Raw genomic sequence first — 15943 nt, forward strand, 5'->3', positions numbered from 1 at the left:
TGCCTATATTTTACTCAGTTTCAAACTTTACTATTTTTAATTATAAAACCAGAAAGCCACGTTTTCTTTTCCTTTTTTTTTTCTCCCCGCCATTTGTTGGCTGCTTCTTTGTTTTTTAACGTCAAATCTGTTTCTGAGTTGTTGTTGTTGTGTTTTTTTTTTTTTTTTTTTTTTTTTTTTTTTTACCAGGAGAGGAAGGGCCAGGGGACGTGGTGGGCGCAAGGGGCCAGGGGCCACAGGCCACAGACTGAGGCAGAAGCTCCCCGCCTGGCGCTTGGCCCTACCAACCGGCTGCCCTTTCCCCTGCTTTTTTTTAATTTTATAATTGGAGCCCTTGGTGAGGTTACATGTGCCATGAGAACCCACTCTACACCATGACGCTGGTGCCTCAGTGTTGGCCAAACTCTGGAGTCACTGACTGGTTTGACTTTCATACGGTGAATATGCATTTGGTCTGTACTGATCATGGAATAAACACATCTCTCTTTTTTAATGCTGGCGTCTCCCTGACATTTCTTTGTGAACCACCTGTTGGCCTAGGCTAGGCCCAGGGGCCCCCCACACCACCTCTGTACAAGATCTACCGACAGGGGACCACGTGTCCTGTCCCTACTGTCCCTGGGCAGGAGCTGACCCCTATAAGCTGAAGCTGTGTCAGGGAGCCCAAGTACCCATTCTTCCTGTGGACCCTGGCCTAGGTTGGCTTCTTCCAGCAGAACCTGGTCAAACTCCAGACAGTGTTCTTCCCCTTTGCCCTTCCTCCATCTTGGTCCCCCACTCGGCCAGAGGACTTGAGCCACTTCTCCTACCTTGCCTGCCTCTACTGAACTACTCCTTTCGTTTAAGCTCAGGGTTAACCAGTTATTCTTAGATAAGTGTACATCCCCCAAAATAGGATCCTCGCCCCCCACTCCCCAAGCACACACACGCACCCATTCCTCCCTGAGAAAGCCTGCCAGGTGGACACCCTGCCAGTCTGCCCGTGTACCCATCTGTACACACACGCCCCAGCCACAGGGCAAAGGCAGTACCCAAGAGCGGCCCCCAGGATGTAGGATGAAAGTATGTGATTTATACGTATGCAAAGAGACACAAAGTGACTGAAACATTTCCAGCACTGTTTATTAACCCACATCCCACTTTCTGTTTTTCAACCAGAAAGACCCTGTATCTTGTGTTTGGAATCTGCCAAACCTCTCAGCTAATGGTGTATGTAGTTCAGGCATTCAGCCAGAGACCTGCCCCACTCCTGCTACGCAATCCTGCCCCCTTTCCCTCCCACAGCACTTCCTCATAAGCCACTGTGCTGGTTCAAGTGTGACTTATATTTTGGTTCCTTGGGGTTTCCTCCATCTCATCCCACCTCCTCATTTTTGTTCCGTGTTTTGTTCAGAAACTTCCCCAGGCCAAGTCTGACTGTTTAGCTGGAGAAATGGTTTTGTCTGCACCTTCCTTCTAAAGATTTAATTCTGCTATGGCCCTTTCCACACCTCCCTGATGGGTGTTTCTCTTAACTGGGTTGTAATTAGAACTTGGATCTACTATTTAATTTCTCTGGCCATTTCCCAGTCTCTCCCACAGTACTAGAAATCTTAGTTCAATACAAGAGTTAGAGGTGTGTACAAGCCCATACTGTACTGTATGCACGGATCGCTTGGCCAATAATTATGTCAGTGAATCTGAGACTTGTGTTAAACACCTTAGACATTTGTAGAAGGGAATTCGTAGACTTTTCACTTATATACTAAAGGTTTTTTTTTTGTGCAGTTCTCATTGCAAAAATAAACATTTGTACTGAATATAAAATTATCATCCTGTGACTACTGCTGTCTTTTTGCTTAAGGGTAGAGATTGGGCGGGGTGGGGGAGGCGGTAGCAGGAATGTAGGAGTCAGTGTTCTGTAGCAGCAGAAGAAGGGAGGTCCACAGACACCCACCAGCCATGGCTGGTAAATGCAGCCAGGTTAGAGGACTCAGGAGGGATACCGGGATCATCAAGTGGTTGGAGAACTGATTTGATGGAAAACGTAAATGAAATCAAAGCCATGATACAGGCTAATCATGCAAGAAAAGGTGGGTGATAAATGCAAGGCAAACAAACGTTTGTGCAATATAGACGTCTCTTCCGCTCTGAGATGCATTGTTAATGAAGCAGAACCACATAAACCACTATTTCCCTTTAAATAGGGACCTATGGACTTACTTATGGTCCCAGGACAAGTATAATGTTTAGCAGCTTTGAGAATACAAAGGTAAGGTTAACAGTGGTAGGTGTAAGGGAAGATGGGAGGTGATAAAAATGGGGTAAAGTTAGAGGAAACCAATAGGAAAACTAACCATGGATACAGCTCCTGCAGTGGTGGTGACAATGAGATAGTCAATGCCCCAAATTGGTAATCAAGAAATAGCCACATAAGCACATGTAGAGATAGCTAAGTGTGCGAAAGAAGAAAGCGAAAATCGTTCCAGTGGCTGCCTCCGGTCGGAAGGAAAGATGGAGCCGAAGACTGCTGCTTTTCTCAACTCCTGGATTGCTGTTGAGCCAGCTGTTAGGTTTTAGGCAAATGACATTAAGTCATTTGCCGAATTTCAGGCTCTTGGTCTATAATACGGGAAGGTAATAATAGTATCTACACTTAATAGGGTTGTTATAAGGGTTAAATGATGAGCGACCTTGAAATGTTCAGCATCTTGGGAGGAAGGTTGCGAAACTGGAGGAGGAAGAAGCTGCCCTGCTCGCCCAGCCCTGCTCTGCTTCCTCTTTGGCCCAGAGCCCCAGTGATGCGACCAGCCCCGTTCTCCGGCGGCCGGGGCGGGCCCTGCCCTCTAGGGGTTGGTCTCCCCGCCTTCTTTGGTCGCCATTGGCTGAGCCTCGACCTCACCAACTGCGGATTGGGTCCCGGGCGGGACCTGTCGCCTGCACATCAATGACCGCCATTGTCCAATCACAGCTGTGCAGGGGCGGGCCGACGCGTCCGCTGGACCAACTGGAGGCCAGCGTGAGGTAGAGGCAGCTGGACCACCGTTGGAACCAGGGCCTGGTGAAGGTGCTGCCAGGTCTCTCGAAGCCAGACCGAGGGGAGGGTCGCGCGCTCCAGGGCGGGGAGCCACCAGAGGGGGGCTGGCGACAGGGGCTCCCGAGGCTTCCTTGGGCCGCGGCGACCGCCCGCGCCTCCCTCCTAACCCCAGGCACGGCACTGCCTGTCCCCCCCCTTCCGCTTCCGGGCCCACCTGACCCGCCATATTAGTTCTGACTCCGCCCCTCCGTCTCATTGGCCCGTACCCAGGCCGACTGGCGGCTCAATGGTCCAGCTCTCGCACCCGAGTCATCCAGGCCCAGCCTCGGGCCTTCTTCGCCCAACGTTAGGCCCGCCTTCTCTAGGCTCCACCCTCTTTCCCACCCTCCTAAGCCACGCCCCTAACCCATACCACGCTCCTAGGCCTAGTTGGGCCCACCTTTCCAGCTGGTAGGCCGTACCTACCCTGCATTGCCCCGCCCCTTTGCTCTAGGCTCCGCCCATTTCACCCACTGCGCCCCCTGTCTCCCGTTCTTGCAGGACCTGAGCTCCCTCTGGACTTTAGACCCCACCCACACACCCAACTCGGGAGTCCTACCAGGCCCCGTCCGTTTCTTAAGTCCCGCCCAAGCCTTTCTAGGTCCCGCCCACAGCCCTAGCCCCTAGCATCCCTTCTCCCCAAGGCTCCACCCCAACCACACGATCCTGGTCCTCGCAGGCTCCACCCCCGCACCTCAAGCCTTGCTCCCTGTCACTGTCGCGCCTGGGTGTTTACCTAGCCCTTAGGTGAGTCATTCGCGGTGGCGGTTTCGGTCTGAGCCGCCCGCCTCTTCTCTCGGTGTGTTCCTCAAACCCCGACAGCACCGGGGAGCCCCAGACCAAAGGCGGCGGGGTCCCCAGCCCGGATCCCGCCTCGCTGCTGCTGCCCGCGTCCCCCGCCCATACACCCCAGACGGCATCGCGGTCGTCCCAGGACGCGACGACATGCCCGAGCTGGTGGTGACGGCGCTGCTGGCGCCGTCGCGCCTCACTCTGAAGCTGCTTCGTGCCTTCATGTGGAGCCTCGTGTTCTCGGCGGCGCTGGTGGCCGCAGCTGTCTATGGCTGCATCGCCCTCACGCACGTGCTGTGCCAGCCCCGACGCGGCTGCTGCGGGCGCCCCCGGCGTACCCCACCCGCCTGCTTGAGCGACCCCACGCTGGGCGAGCACTGCTTCCTGACTCTCAGGGTGAGCATGCGGGGGCGCCACCGGGGTTTCGAGGATCGAAGAGCCTGTTGTGGGGACGGTGCGGGGGTGGCAAACGGTTGAATACAAGTCTTGGTGCGCACGTGGCCTGGGGGAAGAGGGGTGTTCAAGCCCGGGGAGGAGGAGATTCCCAAGTCTCAGACTGTGCCTTCCCCCAGAGTTCGGGCCTGCGTCTGCACTATGTCTCCGCTGGACAGGGCAACGGGCCTCTCATGCTGTTTCTGCATGGCTTCCCGGAGAACTGGTATGTCTGAGGCCCAGAGACCAGGGACCCACAGGGCTAGGGGGAGGTGAAGCCCGGACCACCAGGGCACCAAGGAGGCAGGGACAAGGGCTGGGCAGACTGGGGGTGCAAAGTATATAGGGTCTAGATAGGGCGCTCGGGGACAGGGGTCTACATGAAGACAGGTGGGGACAGGAGGCCCTGAAGGGATGGGATGAAGAAGTATCCATGTTGAGGCTGCCCTGGATCCATGGCGCAGCCCACCTGCTGCGGTTCCCTTCTGGGAAGTTCAGGGCAGGAAGGTGGGGTGGCCCAGGGCCCCTGCTGGGCGTAGGGCAGAGGTGTATTCTGGGGACCTTGACTCAACCTCCCTCCCTGGACCGCCTGGCAGGTTCTCCTGGCGCTACCAGCTCCGGGAGTTCCAGAGCCGCTTCCATGTGGTGGCTGTGGACCTGCGGGGATACGGCTCCTCTGATGCACCAAGGGACGTAGACTGTTACACCATCGACCTGCTGATGGCAGACATCCAGGATGTCATTCTGGGCCTGGGTGGGGATGTGCCCCCATCCCAGCCCTGGTGTCCATCACCCCTGCCTCACCTCTTCCTGGCATCTCACTTACACTAGTTCCCCTGCCCCCCCCCCCCCCCCAGGTTATTCCAAGTGCATCCTTGTGGCCCATGACTGGGGTGCACTCCTAGCCTGGAATTTCTCCATCTACTACCCATCCCTGGTGGAGCGGATGGCAGTGGTCAGCGCTGCCCCCATGTCGGTGTACCAAGGTGTGTAGGGGAGTCCGGGATGCTGGGATGTGCCTGTGTGAAGGGGTGTGTGTCTGTGCCGGCACTTCTTTGTCCACCAGTCAACACTGCAGGGGCTGGGGACACAGCGGTGAACCTGGGTCTCTTCCCTCGTGGTGCTCCCAATCTACAATCAGTGACAATACAGTGCTCATAGTTTTGTGAGCACTTACAGGTTACAGTTGCTTTGACAAGGAGCCTGCATAGAGTAACCTACACAAGCATCCTGAGCTATGAAAGTGTTATTATCCTCATGGTCCAGATGGGGAAGCAGAGGAGAGAGAAGTTAATTTGCTTTCTTCTGGCAGGAAAGACATAGATAGCTAAGCAACTACAATAGCATGAGATGCCACCTCTGGCTACCCACTGTCCATCACATCACCTGATTTGAATTCCCAGAGTTGTAGTCATAGCTGTATGATCTCTCTTTCTCTTTCTTTCTTTTTCTTTCTTTTTTTTTTTTTGGTGGTGTTCTTTTCTGTCTCCGTCTCCAGCTTCCTGAGGGCAAGGGAGTTTTGTCTCTTCCATTCACTGCTGTGTCTCCAGAGTCTAGAACAGGGCCTGGTACACAGTAGGTGCTCAATAAGTGTTTGCTGAATGAAGCAGGGGAAATGCATCCAGGCCTGGGCGGGGGAAGCATGCCAGTGGCTGTGGGGGCTCCCGGGAGCTGTGGAGGAAAGTGCCCCCATTCTGTGGGTACAGTGACCACTTGTCAGAGAGGCAAGCTGGTGCCTGGGCCAAGAGGAGCGTCCAGTGTCCTCACAGGCTCAGGCCAGTAGCAGTGGCATTCCTGAGTGTTGGCATATCTGTGTGCATGACCTGGGTATGGGTAGAGTGCAGAGGTGTGGGGCCACCCGAGAGCCAGGCCTCATGCCTGCCTTCCCCTCCCCCCAGACTACTCTTTGCACCACATGGGCCAGTTCTTCCGTTCCAACTACATGTTCCTGTTCCAGCTTCCCTGGCTTCCCGAGAAGTTGCTGTCCATGTCTGACTTCCAGGTGCAGTAGGGTGAAGGCCCAGGGCTGGGTGGAGGGTCGTGGGTGGGACTGAAGGCAGCGTCCTGCTGTGTGCTCAGATCCTGAAGACCACCCTCACCCACCACAAGAGGGGCATCCCACATTTGACCCCCAACGAGCTCGAGGGTTTCCTTTATGGCTTCTCACAGCCTGGTGGCCTCACTGGGCCCCTCAACTACTACCGAAACCTCTTCAGGTAAGGCCAGACCCAGGGCAGAAGCTCAGGAGAGTTCTGGGGGTGCGGGTGGGGGCAGTCGTCTTTCTGCCTGTCTGTCTGTCTTGATCACAGGACCTTCCCCCTGGAGCCCCAGGAGCTGGCCACACCCACCCTGCTGCTGTGGGGGGAGAAGGACCCCTATTTTGAGCAGGGGCTGGTGGGGGCCATCAGCAGCCGTTTTGTGCCAGGCCGGCTGGAAGCCCACATCCTGCCAGGCGTGGGGCACTGGATCCCCCAGAGCAACCCTGAGGAAATGCACCAGTACATGTGGGCCTTCTTGCAAGACCTGCTGGACTAGCGGCGCTCGCTCACTGGCTTGCATGCACCCGGGCGTTCTCACAGTGTATTTACACGGGTGAACTTCTGATGCACACAGGTGTGGAGCTCCTAGATTGCACACAAGTGCATCTGTGGGTGCCCTCAGGCGCACCATCCCCATATGCTCACGCACAGTCATGAGTGTATGCATGTGTGAGCAAGCACTTTGACCCCAGGAACCAGGTACGCCTCTCTGTGGAGCCGGATGCTGAGTGTCCCATCTCTCCCCTCCATGAGGCCCCACTCTTCTCACCAAAGGCAGTGCCCAGAGTTGCATAGACCATGAACTCTGACCTGGCTTCCACCTCCAGTCTGAGTCTTCAGCTAAATACTGCTCTGTCCAATATAGTACTGGTAGCCACGACTGGTTATGTCAATTTAAATGCCAATTAATTAAAATTAAATACGATGAAAAATTCAGTTCCTCAGTCACACTAGCCATATTTCAAGGGTTGAATTGAATCAGAGTAGAAAGTTCTATTGGACAGTGCTGATGAGGGTATTCCTAGCTTAAGAGTAGGGGGCTGGCTCCTGACACCTCACCAAGGGAGGACCATCATGGGCAGGCAGGTGGATGTCCAGACTCCTCTCCAGCCAGGCCCTGGGCAGCTCCCATGATCTCCCTCCTGGTCATGACTCCAGGCCTTATGAGGTCAAGTTCTCTCGCCACTGCCTGGGAAAGATCCCTGGAAAAACAGCTCTTGGCTCTGTTAGGATATGTGAGATTCTGGACTCAGCACAGGAAGGGACCAGCTCCCTGAATAGCCATCTGGGGTCTGAGGCCTGTCTCTCCAGTTCCCGGAATCTTCTGTTCCAAATTAACCATAGTTGCTGCTGATTCTTTCTGGGGACTCCTGGCTCCAGCCTCCAAGTGAGGGCCATACAAGCTGAAGGTGAACCACCCAGCCCCAGGCTGGTCATAGCAGTAACTTCTATCTCCCTAGCGTTTTCCTGGCCTCTGGGAACACTGTCATGACTTGCAGCAGCGTGATAAATCAGTCTGGGGACCCAGCAGACCTCAGAAATACATTCTCTTATCTCTGGGATGGGCCTGCCTGGCCAAAGCCTGCCTGCTGGTCACCCGCTCTGTCCTCCCTTGTCCCCAACGTAACACCCTTTCACTCATCGTATGTGTCAGGAGCTGTTCTAGGCCCTAGGGATAGGGTGCGAACAAGGACACAGCCCCCATTCTGGAATTAACTGAGAAGAGGCAGAGAGAGCTATGCAGGTGTGTGACAGGGCTCAGGAAAGACTTCCCTACCTGGGGTGCAGACCTTTCAGGGAGTGGGAAGCAGTAAATAGGAAGGTCAGAGGCTGGAATAAGCTTGGGCTACTGGAGTTAACAGCGTGGAGATTAGTGCCTGCTGCAGCAGAGCGAGAGGGGGAGGCGTGTGGAAGAAGAGGCCACAGCCAGACCGCCAGGGGCTTCGAAGAGTTTGGATTTGATTCTCAAGGGAAGCCAGGAAGGGTTTTCAGCAGGGGAGGGACATGGTTTGCATTTTGAGAAGCTCCTTGTAGCGGCTGAACAGTCCCACGCAAGAGCGAGAGTGAGGAGACAGGCTCAGGGCTGCGCACAGCTTCAGGACCGGACGGTCCAACAGCCCCGACAAGAGCCGGGACCCCCAGGGCCCTACCCATCCCGCCCCCCGCCAGGGTGGGAGCGGTGCCCCTCTGGGGCCGGGGAGATGGGCGAGAGGAGGAGGGAACCCGGGACCTCAGCTTGGGGCGAAGGTTTGGGGCGAGGAGGCCTGCGTGCAGGATGAGGACCGTGTGTCCAGGGGGGGCGGTGGGTCTGGTGACCGTTGCCAGGGTGACGGGGAAAGGGCTGATGGTTAACCGGAATGGGTAGCAGTTGTCTGGGTGACCGAAGAGGCCCAGGAGAGGGCTGACGGGAGGCCTCGGACAGTTGCCGGGGTGACAGGGTCCGCTGACGGTTGCCAGGGTAACGAGAAGGCGCCGTCTTCCTCCTCCGCTGCTGCAGGCGGGAGAAAGGCGGTGTGGTGGGGAGGGGAGAAAAGCGATCGCGTTGATTGGGCAGAGTCCTGGAAAGTGAGCCAATAGCGACTAGTGGCTCGGCCGAAACCCGCCTCTCCCAGCCTGAGCCAATCCGGGAGCGTCTTTCTTAGAGCCAGGGGCTCAGAGACCTCATCACTTCATGAGGGAGCTGGACCCCGGAGGGTTTGGACTCTGTCTGAGGCCCCTTCCAGGCTCAGCCTCTCCCTCTCCCTCTCCCTCTCCCTTCTCTGAGGTCCCGCCTCCAGATCACCTTACATCCTTTACTCACTCATCATTCATTCATCCGCTCACCCACTCATTTACCTGTCCTCGCTACCAGCTGTAATCCGTGGCCCCGCACCAGAGGAGGGATGGGGGAGACAAAGCCGGGCAGACTCTCCCAGCCCTAGGTGGTCAGGCCTGAGTGGAATGCGGGCCGGGGGGTGAGGGGTGGGGCACCTACCTAGAGGAGGGCAGGGAAGGCCTTAGAGCTGACTCCTGCAAGAATGTGCTCCAATCCACAGAAGCCTCCCATGCACGGGTGATTTAGCATTTCTGTGAGACTGGGAGGAATGTTTGGGATAGGAAGACATGGGATTACAAAGGGCTTCGAATGCCAGGCCAGGAGCTTGCTCCCAGTGTGGTGGGGACCGCAGGGGAGGGTCCCGGACAGATCTGTGTGTCTGGAATATTACTTCGGGGTTGGTGAGGGGGCAGGACCAGGGACGGAAGATTGAAGGTGGGGAGGCCTGGAAGGAGGATGGGCATGGTCCAGGCAGTAGAGGACGAGGTCTAAGTCCAGGCACTTGGGGGAGGAGCAGATATGCAGGGAAAGCCAGAAGCAGGTTTGGGGCATGTTCAGCCTGAGGGGGCTGGACCCCTGAGGCAGGGACCTAGAAGCACCTTTGTCTTTAATGGGTTAAAGACAAAGATGACCGAGCAAGCATCCATGTACCGTGGGGTAGAAGGGCACTGAAGCTGGGAGAGAGAATGAAGTCTCCCCAGAAGAAAGTGGAGAACAAGACTGGAGACTGAGCCCTGGAGGCCCCCAACATCTAAGGGACAGGCAGAGGAGAGAAACCAAAGAGGTAGGAGGGGAAGCAGGTAAGCATGATGCCTCAGCAGTGGGGGGGGAGGTCAGGAGGAGGGGTATAGCCCATGGTGTCAAAAGCTGCTGAGAGATTGAGAGGATTGAGCCATGCAGATCATGAGGGAGGAAACCTGAGAGTGGGGGCTGAGGACAGAGGGCTTGGATGCTCTGAATGTGGTTAAGCAGGGATGGGAGGGAAGAGTGGGGACCCCAGTCAGGATCCTGGAGGGAACAACTGGCACATTCAAATGGGACAATTTGAGGCAGGTTTGCTTCAGGGACCGTATACAGCAGGCAGGGTTTGGGGAAACCAACAGGGGTTAGTGCAGCACCCCCAGCGAGCACCCCTGGAGAGCCATTACCATCTCCGGATCCCCCTGACCTGACGGGGAAAGGGGAAGGAAGGATGTTAGCAGAACTCAGGGAGAGGTTTGTGTGGACTATGTGGACAGGGCCTTTGGTCAAGCAACACAGTCAGCCGAGGTGGTGACCCTACAGGGAAAGATACAGGAGAATTAATATCGTGTTCTCTCCCCCCCCCCCCCCCACCCCCACTTCATCTTCTGCCAGTGCCTCCTATTGGCCAAACCCACCTGGAAGCCCGAGGACAAGGATGTCCGTTGATACAGTCTGTAGAGGTCAGCCTCTTGGGGCATAGAGCAGAGCGGAGAAGGGGAAGAACGGAGGGAGCAGTGCAGGGGGGAGATGCAGGGGAGAGAGAAAGGAGCTTGGAGAAGGGCTGTGTGTGTGTGAGATGAGCATTTGCTGCAGATTTCACTTTGTCACAGAAGAGACCTCAACCTCTGGCCACAGCAGGAGGTAATGAAAAGCCCTAGGAAGGTGCTCCCCTTCTCTGAAGCAGGAGGAAAGGTGGGAGGACAAGTGCCACACCTGCAGGAAGGAAGGAAGACAAGTTTCAGCAGCCAGGGAGGCAAGGAGGCAGTTAAAGGACATTGGAGTGTCATAGTTCAGAGGTGAGCTGGAGGAGGTGGGGTCCTGGGTGAGGCCATGGACGAGGAAGGCTGGAGTGGTCTGAGCCCAAAGCCCAGGAGGCCAAGACCTCCATTGGATGTCCTGCCCAGTGGAGGGTCTTAAGGCAGGGAAACCCCTGCCTCCACCCCAGAAGGGGTGGGGTATGGCCTCCCTGCTTCCCCTGCCCAGAGCGGCAGAACCAGTAGGTGCTTGATTACAGTTAAGTTCCCTTCTTTTCCTTCCCCTTTCTTCCACATTCAGCCCTCACATCCACTCCTCCTCCAGGAAGCCCCACCAGCCCCCATCCCTTCCTCTGACTGAGCTCTGATCTAACAGAGGCCAGACATGTCTGTGTCCAGACAGGGACATCTCAAAGGCTGGCTCTGAGCAGGTTCGGGTCCCAGCTCCTGGGTCCTGCTCTTCCCCCGAGATGTGCTAGGTATATTCATTCATTCAACTGACAATTATTTTACCTACTATGTGCCAGGCTCTGTGCTAGACATTGGGGATTCAGTAGTCAGCAAGACAGAGGCCCACAGAGCTCAGAATGACGTGGGAGCCAGGTAGGGTCACATGGAGTGGTCGGAGTTGAAACGGAAGAGGCCGTAGGAGCCAGAGGAGACCATGGGAAACTGCAGGGAAGGTTCCCTGGGAGAAGAAATGGCAGTGTTATTTTTTCCAGCCTCGATCACATCAGCTTCCCCCTGCTAAAACCCTCCAGTGGTGTCCACTGTACTTTTCATACAACCCCAGACCCTTTGGCCCCTTGGAACTTGGCCCCCATCAGCTTTCCTGAGCTCCCTCCCCTTGCTCACTCTGCACTCAGCACCCTGGCCTCATTGCTGTTCTTCTTTTCTACCCACCCCTTTCTCCTCTGGGCCTTTGCACTTGCTGTTCCCTCTGCCTGGAACACGCTTCCAGGCTGTTTGCCTCGCTGGCTTGTTCTCCTCCTTCAGATCTTAGTTCTAATGTCCCCTCGTCAGCGAGGCCTATCCTGACCCCCTAGAACTGAAATCTCTTCATCTCTCATGCACATTCTATAGTTCTTATTTGTTTGTCTTCTTGTTACTTGTTTGTCTCCCCTATCAGGGCAAAAACCTCTGTCTTTGTCACCTCTACCTATCATAGGGCCTGGCACCAAGTAGTTACTCAGTATACGTTTGTCAAATGACTGAATGAAGGTGAGAAGAGCTGGAGGGTCAGAGTGAGCCGTCAGGTGAATGGAGTCTCCCGAATATGAGAAAGGTGTTCCTGGCAGTGGGCACAGCCTGTGCAAAAACCGGGAAGCCTGGGAGACAGGGAAGGGGAACTGGCAAGGTGAGGAGGGTGTCACTCTGGGCAGCGGGGAGCCAGGGAGGCAGTGGCCTTGAGCCAGCTGAGCATGAGAGAGCCCCAGGGAGACAGTGGCCAGGATAGCTGGCTGGGTCTGCAGCCCACAAGCCCTGGGATCCAGCCTTCCCACTGTTGCCCAGGCCCCATACCCACCAGCTCTCTCTCCTGCTGGTTCTTGTTGGGCTCCCATGGCCCACTGCCTGGGTGTGACAGCCTGGCCCCAGCTTCCATGTGTAGAGGACAGGACTGTGGTCCCAAGAGGATAAGCCGAGGGCACGTTCTCAGGTTCCCGGTCAGTGGGCCTGGGCCCAGCAGCTGTGTCTTGGCTTGGCCCCAGGACCCGCATCCCTGGGGACTGAGCTCATTGAGGAGAAATGCAGTCCCTGGCCAAGGCAGCCGGCAGGGGCAGGGGAGACAGCTCAAGCCCACCCCTACCCCCACCATGTTGGGAACTGGGCAGCTGTCTGCTGCAAAGCCGTGGGAATAATTGCTCTGACTGTCCTGTCCCTCAAGGATCCAAACACCTTGGGCTATTCCGGCCACCGTGGCTGGAGGGCAGCAGAAACCTGGAGAGGGGATGCTCACCTTCTGCCTTGCTGAGTGGGTGCCCTCAGAGTTTGGAGGCTTCAGAAAGGGACTGACACCAGTAGGGTATCTTCCTTTTGTCCCCACTCCCCCGATGCTGTACTCACCATTATTGCTCCCTCTCTGTCTCTGTCTGCCACAGACCAGGGGCCATTGGATCAACAGGGTAGCAGACTTTGGACTTCCTGCCTAGCAAAATGTGTGTCCAGGTTCTTGGTTGCTCCTTGTGACAGGGAGATCAGCACCTATTAGAGCATCTCTTCCAGCAGAAAGTCCTTTCTCAGATGGGTCAGGGGAGGAGCTAGCCCCCACTGCTGAAGACCCTATCTTTGCCCCCTGGACCCCTAGTCTCTGGACCCCCAGATCCCTAGAATGGTACTGAAGAGAGTGGTCTGGGCCCCCAGTGGTGGCTCTTCTGGGCTAAGCATCCCAAGTCCTTCAGCCACTTCCGGAGTCACCAAACTCTCCCATGTTGCCCCCTCAGTGCCCACCTCATGCTGGGTGATGCCTGGCGCCTCGGGAGCCCCCAGTATAGAGGAGCAAAGAAAGAGCAGTATACAGACACCCCCAGCCCCCTGTGGACAAGGCCGAGCGGTAGGGCAAGAGGGCACTAGCAGAGCTGGTGGTGGGGAGCAGAGGGGGCTTCCTGGAACTGGAATCTTGAAGAATAGGAGTTCATCAGGTACAGGAATGGAGGACGGATTAGGCATGCTAGAAAGAGGGACCAGCATGGAGAAAACAGTGGCATGTGCAGGAAGTAGTAGAGCATTCCCCGTAACTAGAAGGAAATGCATTTTTATTTATTTATTTTTGGCCACGCTGCGTGGCATGTAGGATCTCAGTTCCCTGACCAGGGATTGAACCCGGGCCACGGCAGTGAAAGCCTGGAATCTGGGACTTCCCTGGTGGTCCAGTGGCTAAGACTCCAGGCTCCCACTGCAGGGGGCCCAGGTTCGATCCCTGGTCTGGGAACTAGATCCCACATGCCGCAACTAAGAGTCTGCGTGCCACAGCGAAGATCTAGCACGCGGCAACGAAGATCCTGCGTGCCGCAACTAAGACCCGGCGCAGCCAAATAAATAAATATTTTTTAAAAAGAAAGAAAGAAAGCCTGGAATCCTCACCGCTAGGACACCGGGGGAACTCCTATGAAATGCATTTTTAAAGAGAACACATCTGCTGTGAGTTCCTGCTTGGGGAGGAAGCAATGCAAAAGGGTCCTTCTAACTAGCTGGGTGTCCCAGGCAGAAGGAACAACCTGAGCAAAGGCCATGAGAGTGCAAAGCCTGCTGGGTGAAGATGGAGTTTGCCTCAGTGTGATGATGAAGGGGACAGGAGGGGCTGGAGAGGGGCTGAAGGCTCTGAAAGCAGGGCTGGGGGGCTTGGATTTCCTCCTGGGGTGACGGGCATGGGAAGGACTTAGGCGGCACCTGCCCCATGGGCCTGTTGACTCAGCACACTCACAGTGAGTAAGCCCTTCTTATTGTGCAACTCTTGTCCTTTTCTCTGCCCAGTCCCCACCCCCATTCCCATCCCTCTCACTCCACGTGGCCTGGAGTCACTCAGACTTGGGTTCAAATCTTAGCTCTTCCTCTAGAAAGCCTTCAGCAAGTCACCATAAGATGGGCAGATACCCACCCCCATGGGGGCTGACCCATAAGATGGGTGGATAGCTCTCCTCCCAGATGGAGGTTGCACTCATAAGTTGAGAGTGGCAGGACATCCTCAGTTCCTGTCCCCTGTGGCTGGGCTATCTGCCAGCCTCAGCAGGGCTGGGGGTCATCTCCCATACTGGGCCCGGTCATTTGTGACTGTCTCCCACCTTGGTGCCCCATGCTTAGGCCCAGTGTTTAGCTGCCTCATGGGCGACGCTCAGGCTCCTCGGTTTCAGCACCTCACCCCCAACCCATTCCTCCCTGCAGCCTCATCACCGAGCCAAATACTTACAGGTCAGCCTGGCCTCTTCCTCCTCCTCAGGGCCAGCCCGACCCCTGAGCTGCCCACTCTCCCCTCCCTCCCGACTTGACTCTGCCCCGTCCTCTGGGTGCAGACCTGTCTCTGCTGGGATGCCTTTCTTCCAGTTCTGGGCTGAGCCCCTCTGAACCCTTCTCAGTGACGCCCTCCCTGGGGGAGGAAACTGTATCCCCAGCCTCTGGAACAAAGCCGGACATAGAGCTGGAGCTTTATATTTATTTGTTGAATAAATGAATGAATGAATAAGTAACCCCCCCTCCCCCAGCAGAGCCCTCACCGACCCCTCTGCATGCCCTCCACAGATTCGTCCCTCCCTCTGGCCCAGCCCTAAGCCCACAGTGCTGGGGGTGTCTGTGTCTGTTTTTTTCTTCCCTAGACTGAGAGCTTCTCTAGGGCTGGGCATGGGGCCTTTCTGGGGCCCCCATTCTTGCCACAGGGACAGAGCCCACTGCAGGGTGGCTTTGCAGTATGACTGATTTTGGAGAAGACAGTTTGATCAAATTGAGCAAGACTGGCTGATTGGCAAAGTTGTGTAGGGTATGGGGTGGGGCTGGGGGGTGGGTTGGACTTTTGGGGTTCACACAGGGTAGTGAGGAGGAAGGGGTTGCTTTCAGGGAGGGCTGAGAGTAAGAAGGGTTGTGGGTGTTTGGTAGCACACATGACTCCTAGCCTGTGTCTGAGGTCCGAGGCTGCAAAAATCGCCTAAGGCTCAAGGTCTGGCTGGGCCTGAGTTTAGAGTTTGTGAGTGTTTCAGATTTTAAGTCCCCAGGAAGCTCTGTGCATGCCTCTGCATTTGTGCATCCTGGCTGTGTGTTCATGAGCCTTGCAGGACGTGCCTGGCTTCAGTTTCGGGGTGTCGGGGGTGGGGGAGTATCTGTGTTTGTGTCTTGGCTCTGTGTGTGTCTCCCGCTCTGGATGGGTGTTGGGGAGCAGGGGTGATGTTCAGGAGGCTGGGTGTGTCTGTCACGCTGGTTGGGCCCGCGTCTCACCGCATAGCTGGCCTGAATTTCCAAGAGGGTCTTCGGGTCCCAGGCTGTGTGGGTGGAGGGTGGGCAGGGACCCCGGGAGGCCAGGCTGGGGGCGGGGGAGCTCAGGGCTGGCCCCGGGGCGGAGCGAGCCGCCCAGGGCTGGGGGCGGGGCTGTCCGGCAGTCTCACTTCAG

General features: G+C 56.2%; 1 protein-coding gene across 1 annotated transcript; it reads left to right on the plus strand.

Moving 5' to 3' along the window:
• Window positions 1-3254: 3254 nt before the first annotated feature.
• EPHX3 (epoxide hydrolase 3) lies at window positions 3255-8814 on the plus strand. The gene is made up of 7 exons (XM_029216758.1): window positions 3255-4243; window positions 4420-4505; window positions 4876-5033; window positions 5137-5265; window positions 6178-6281; window positions 6359-6495; window positions 6589-8814. Exons 1-7 carry the CDS (start codon window positions 4001-4003, stop codon window positions 6812-6814), a joined length of 1083 nt encoding a protein of 360 aa, XP_029072591.1. The 5' UTR covers window positions 3255-4000; the 3' UTR covers window positions 6815-8814.
• Window positions 8815-15943: the final 7129 nt, after the last annotated feature.

This window comes from Monodon monoceros, unplaced genomic scaffold (genome assembly GCF_005190385.1).
Source record: "Monodon monoceros isolate NGI ecotype Baffin Bay Population unplaced genomic scaffold, NGI_Narwhal_1 Super_Scaffold_12, whole genome shotgun sequence".
Classification (NCBI taxonomy): domain Eukaryota; kingdom Metazoa; phylum Chordata; class Mammalia; order Artiodactyla; family Monodontidae; genus Monodon; species Monodon monoceros.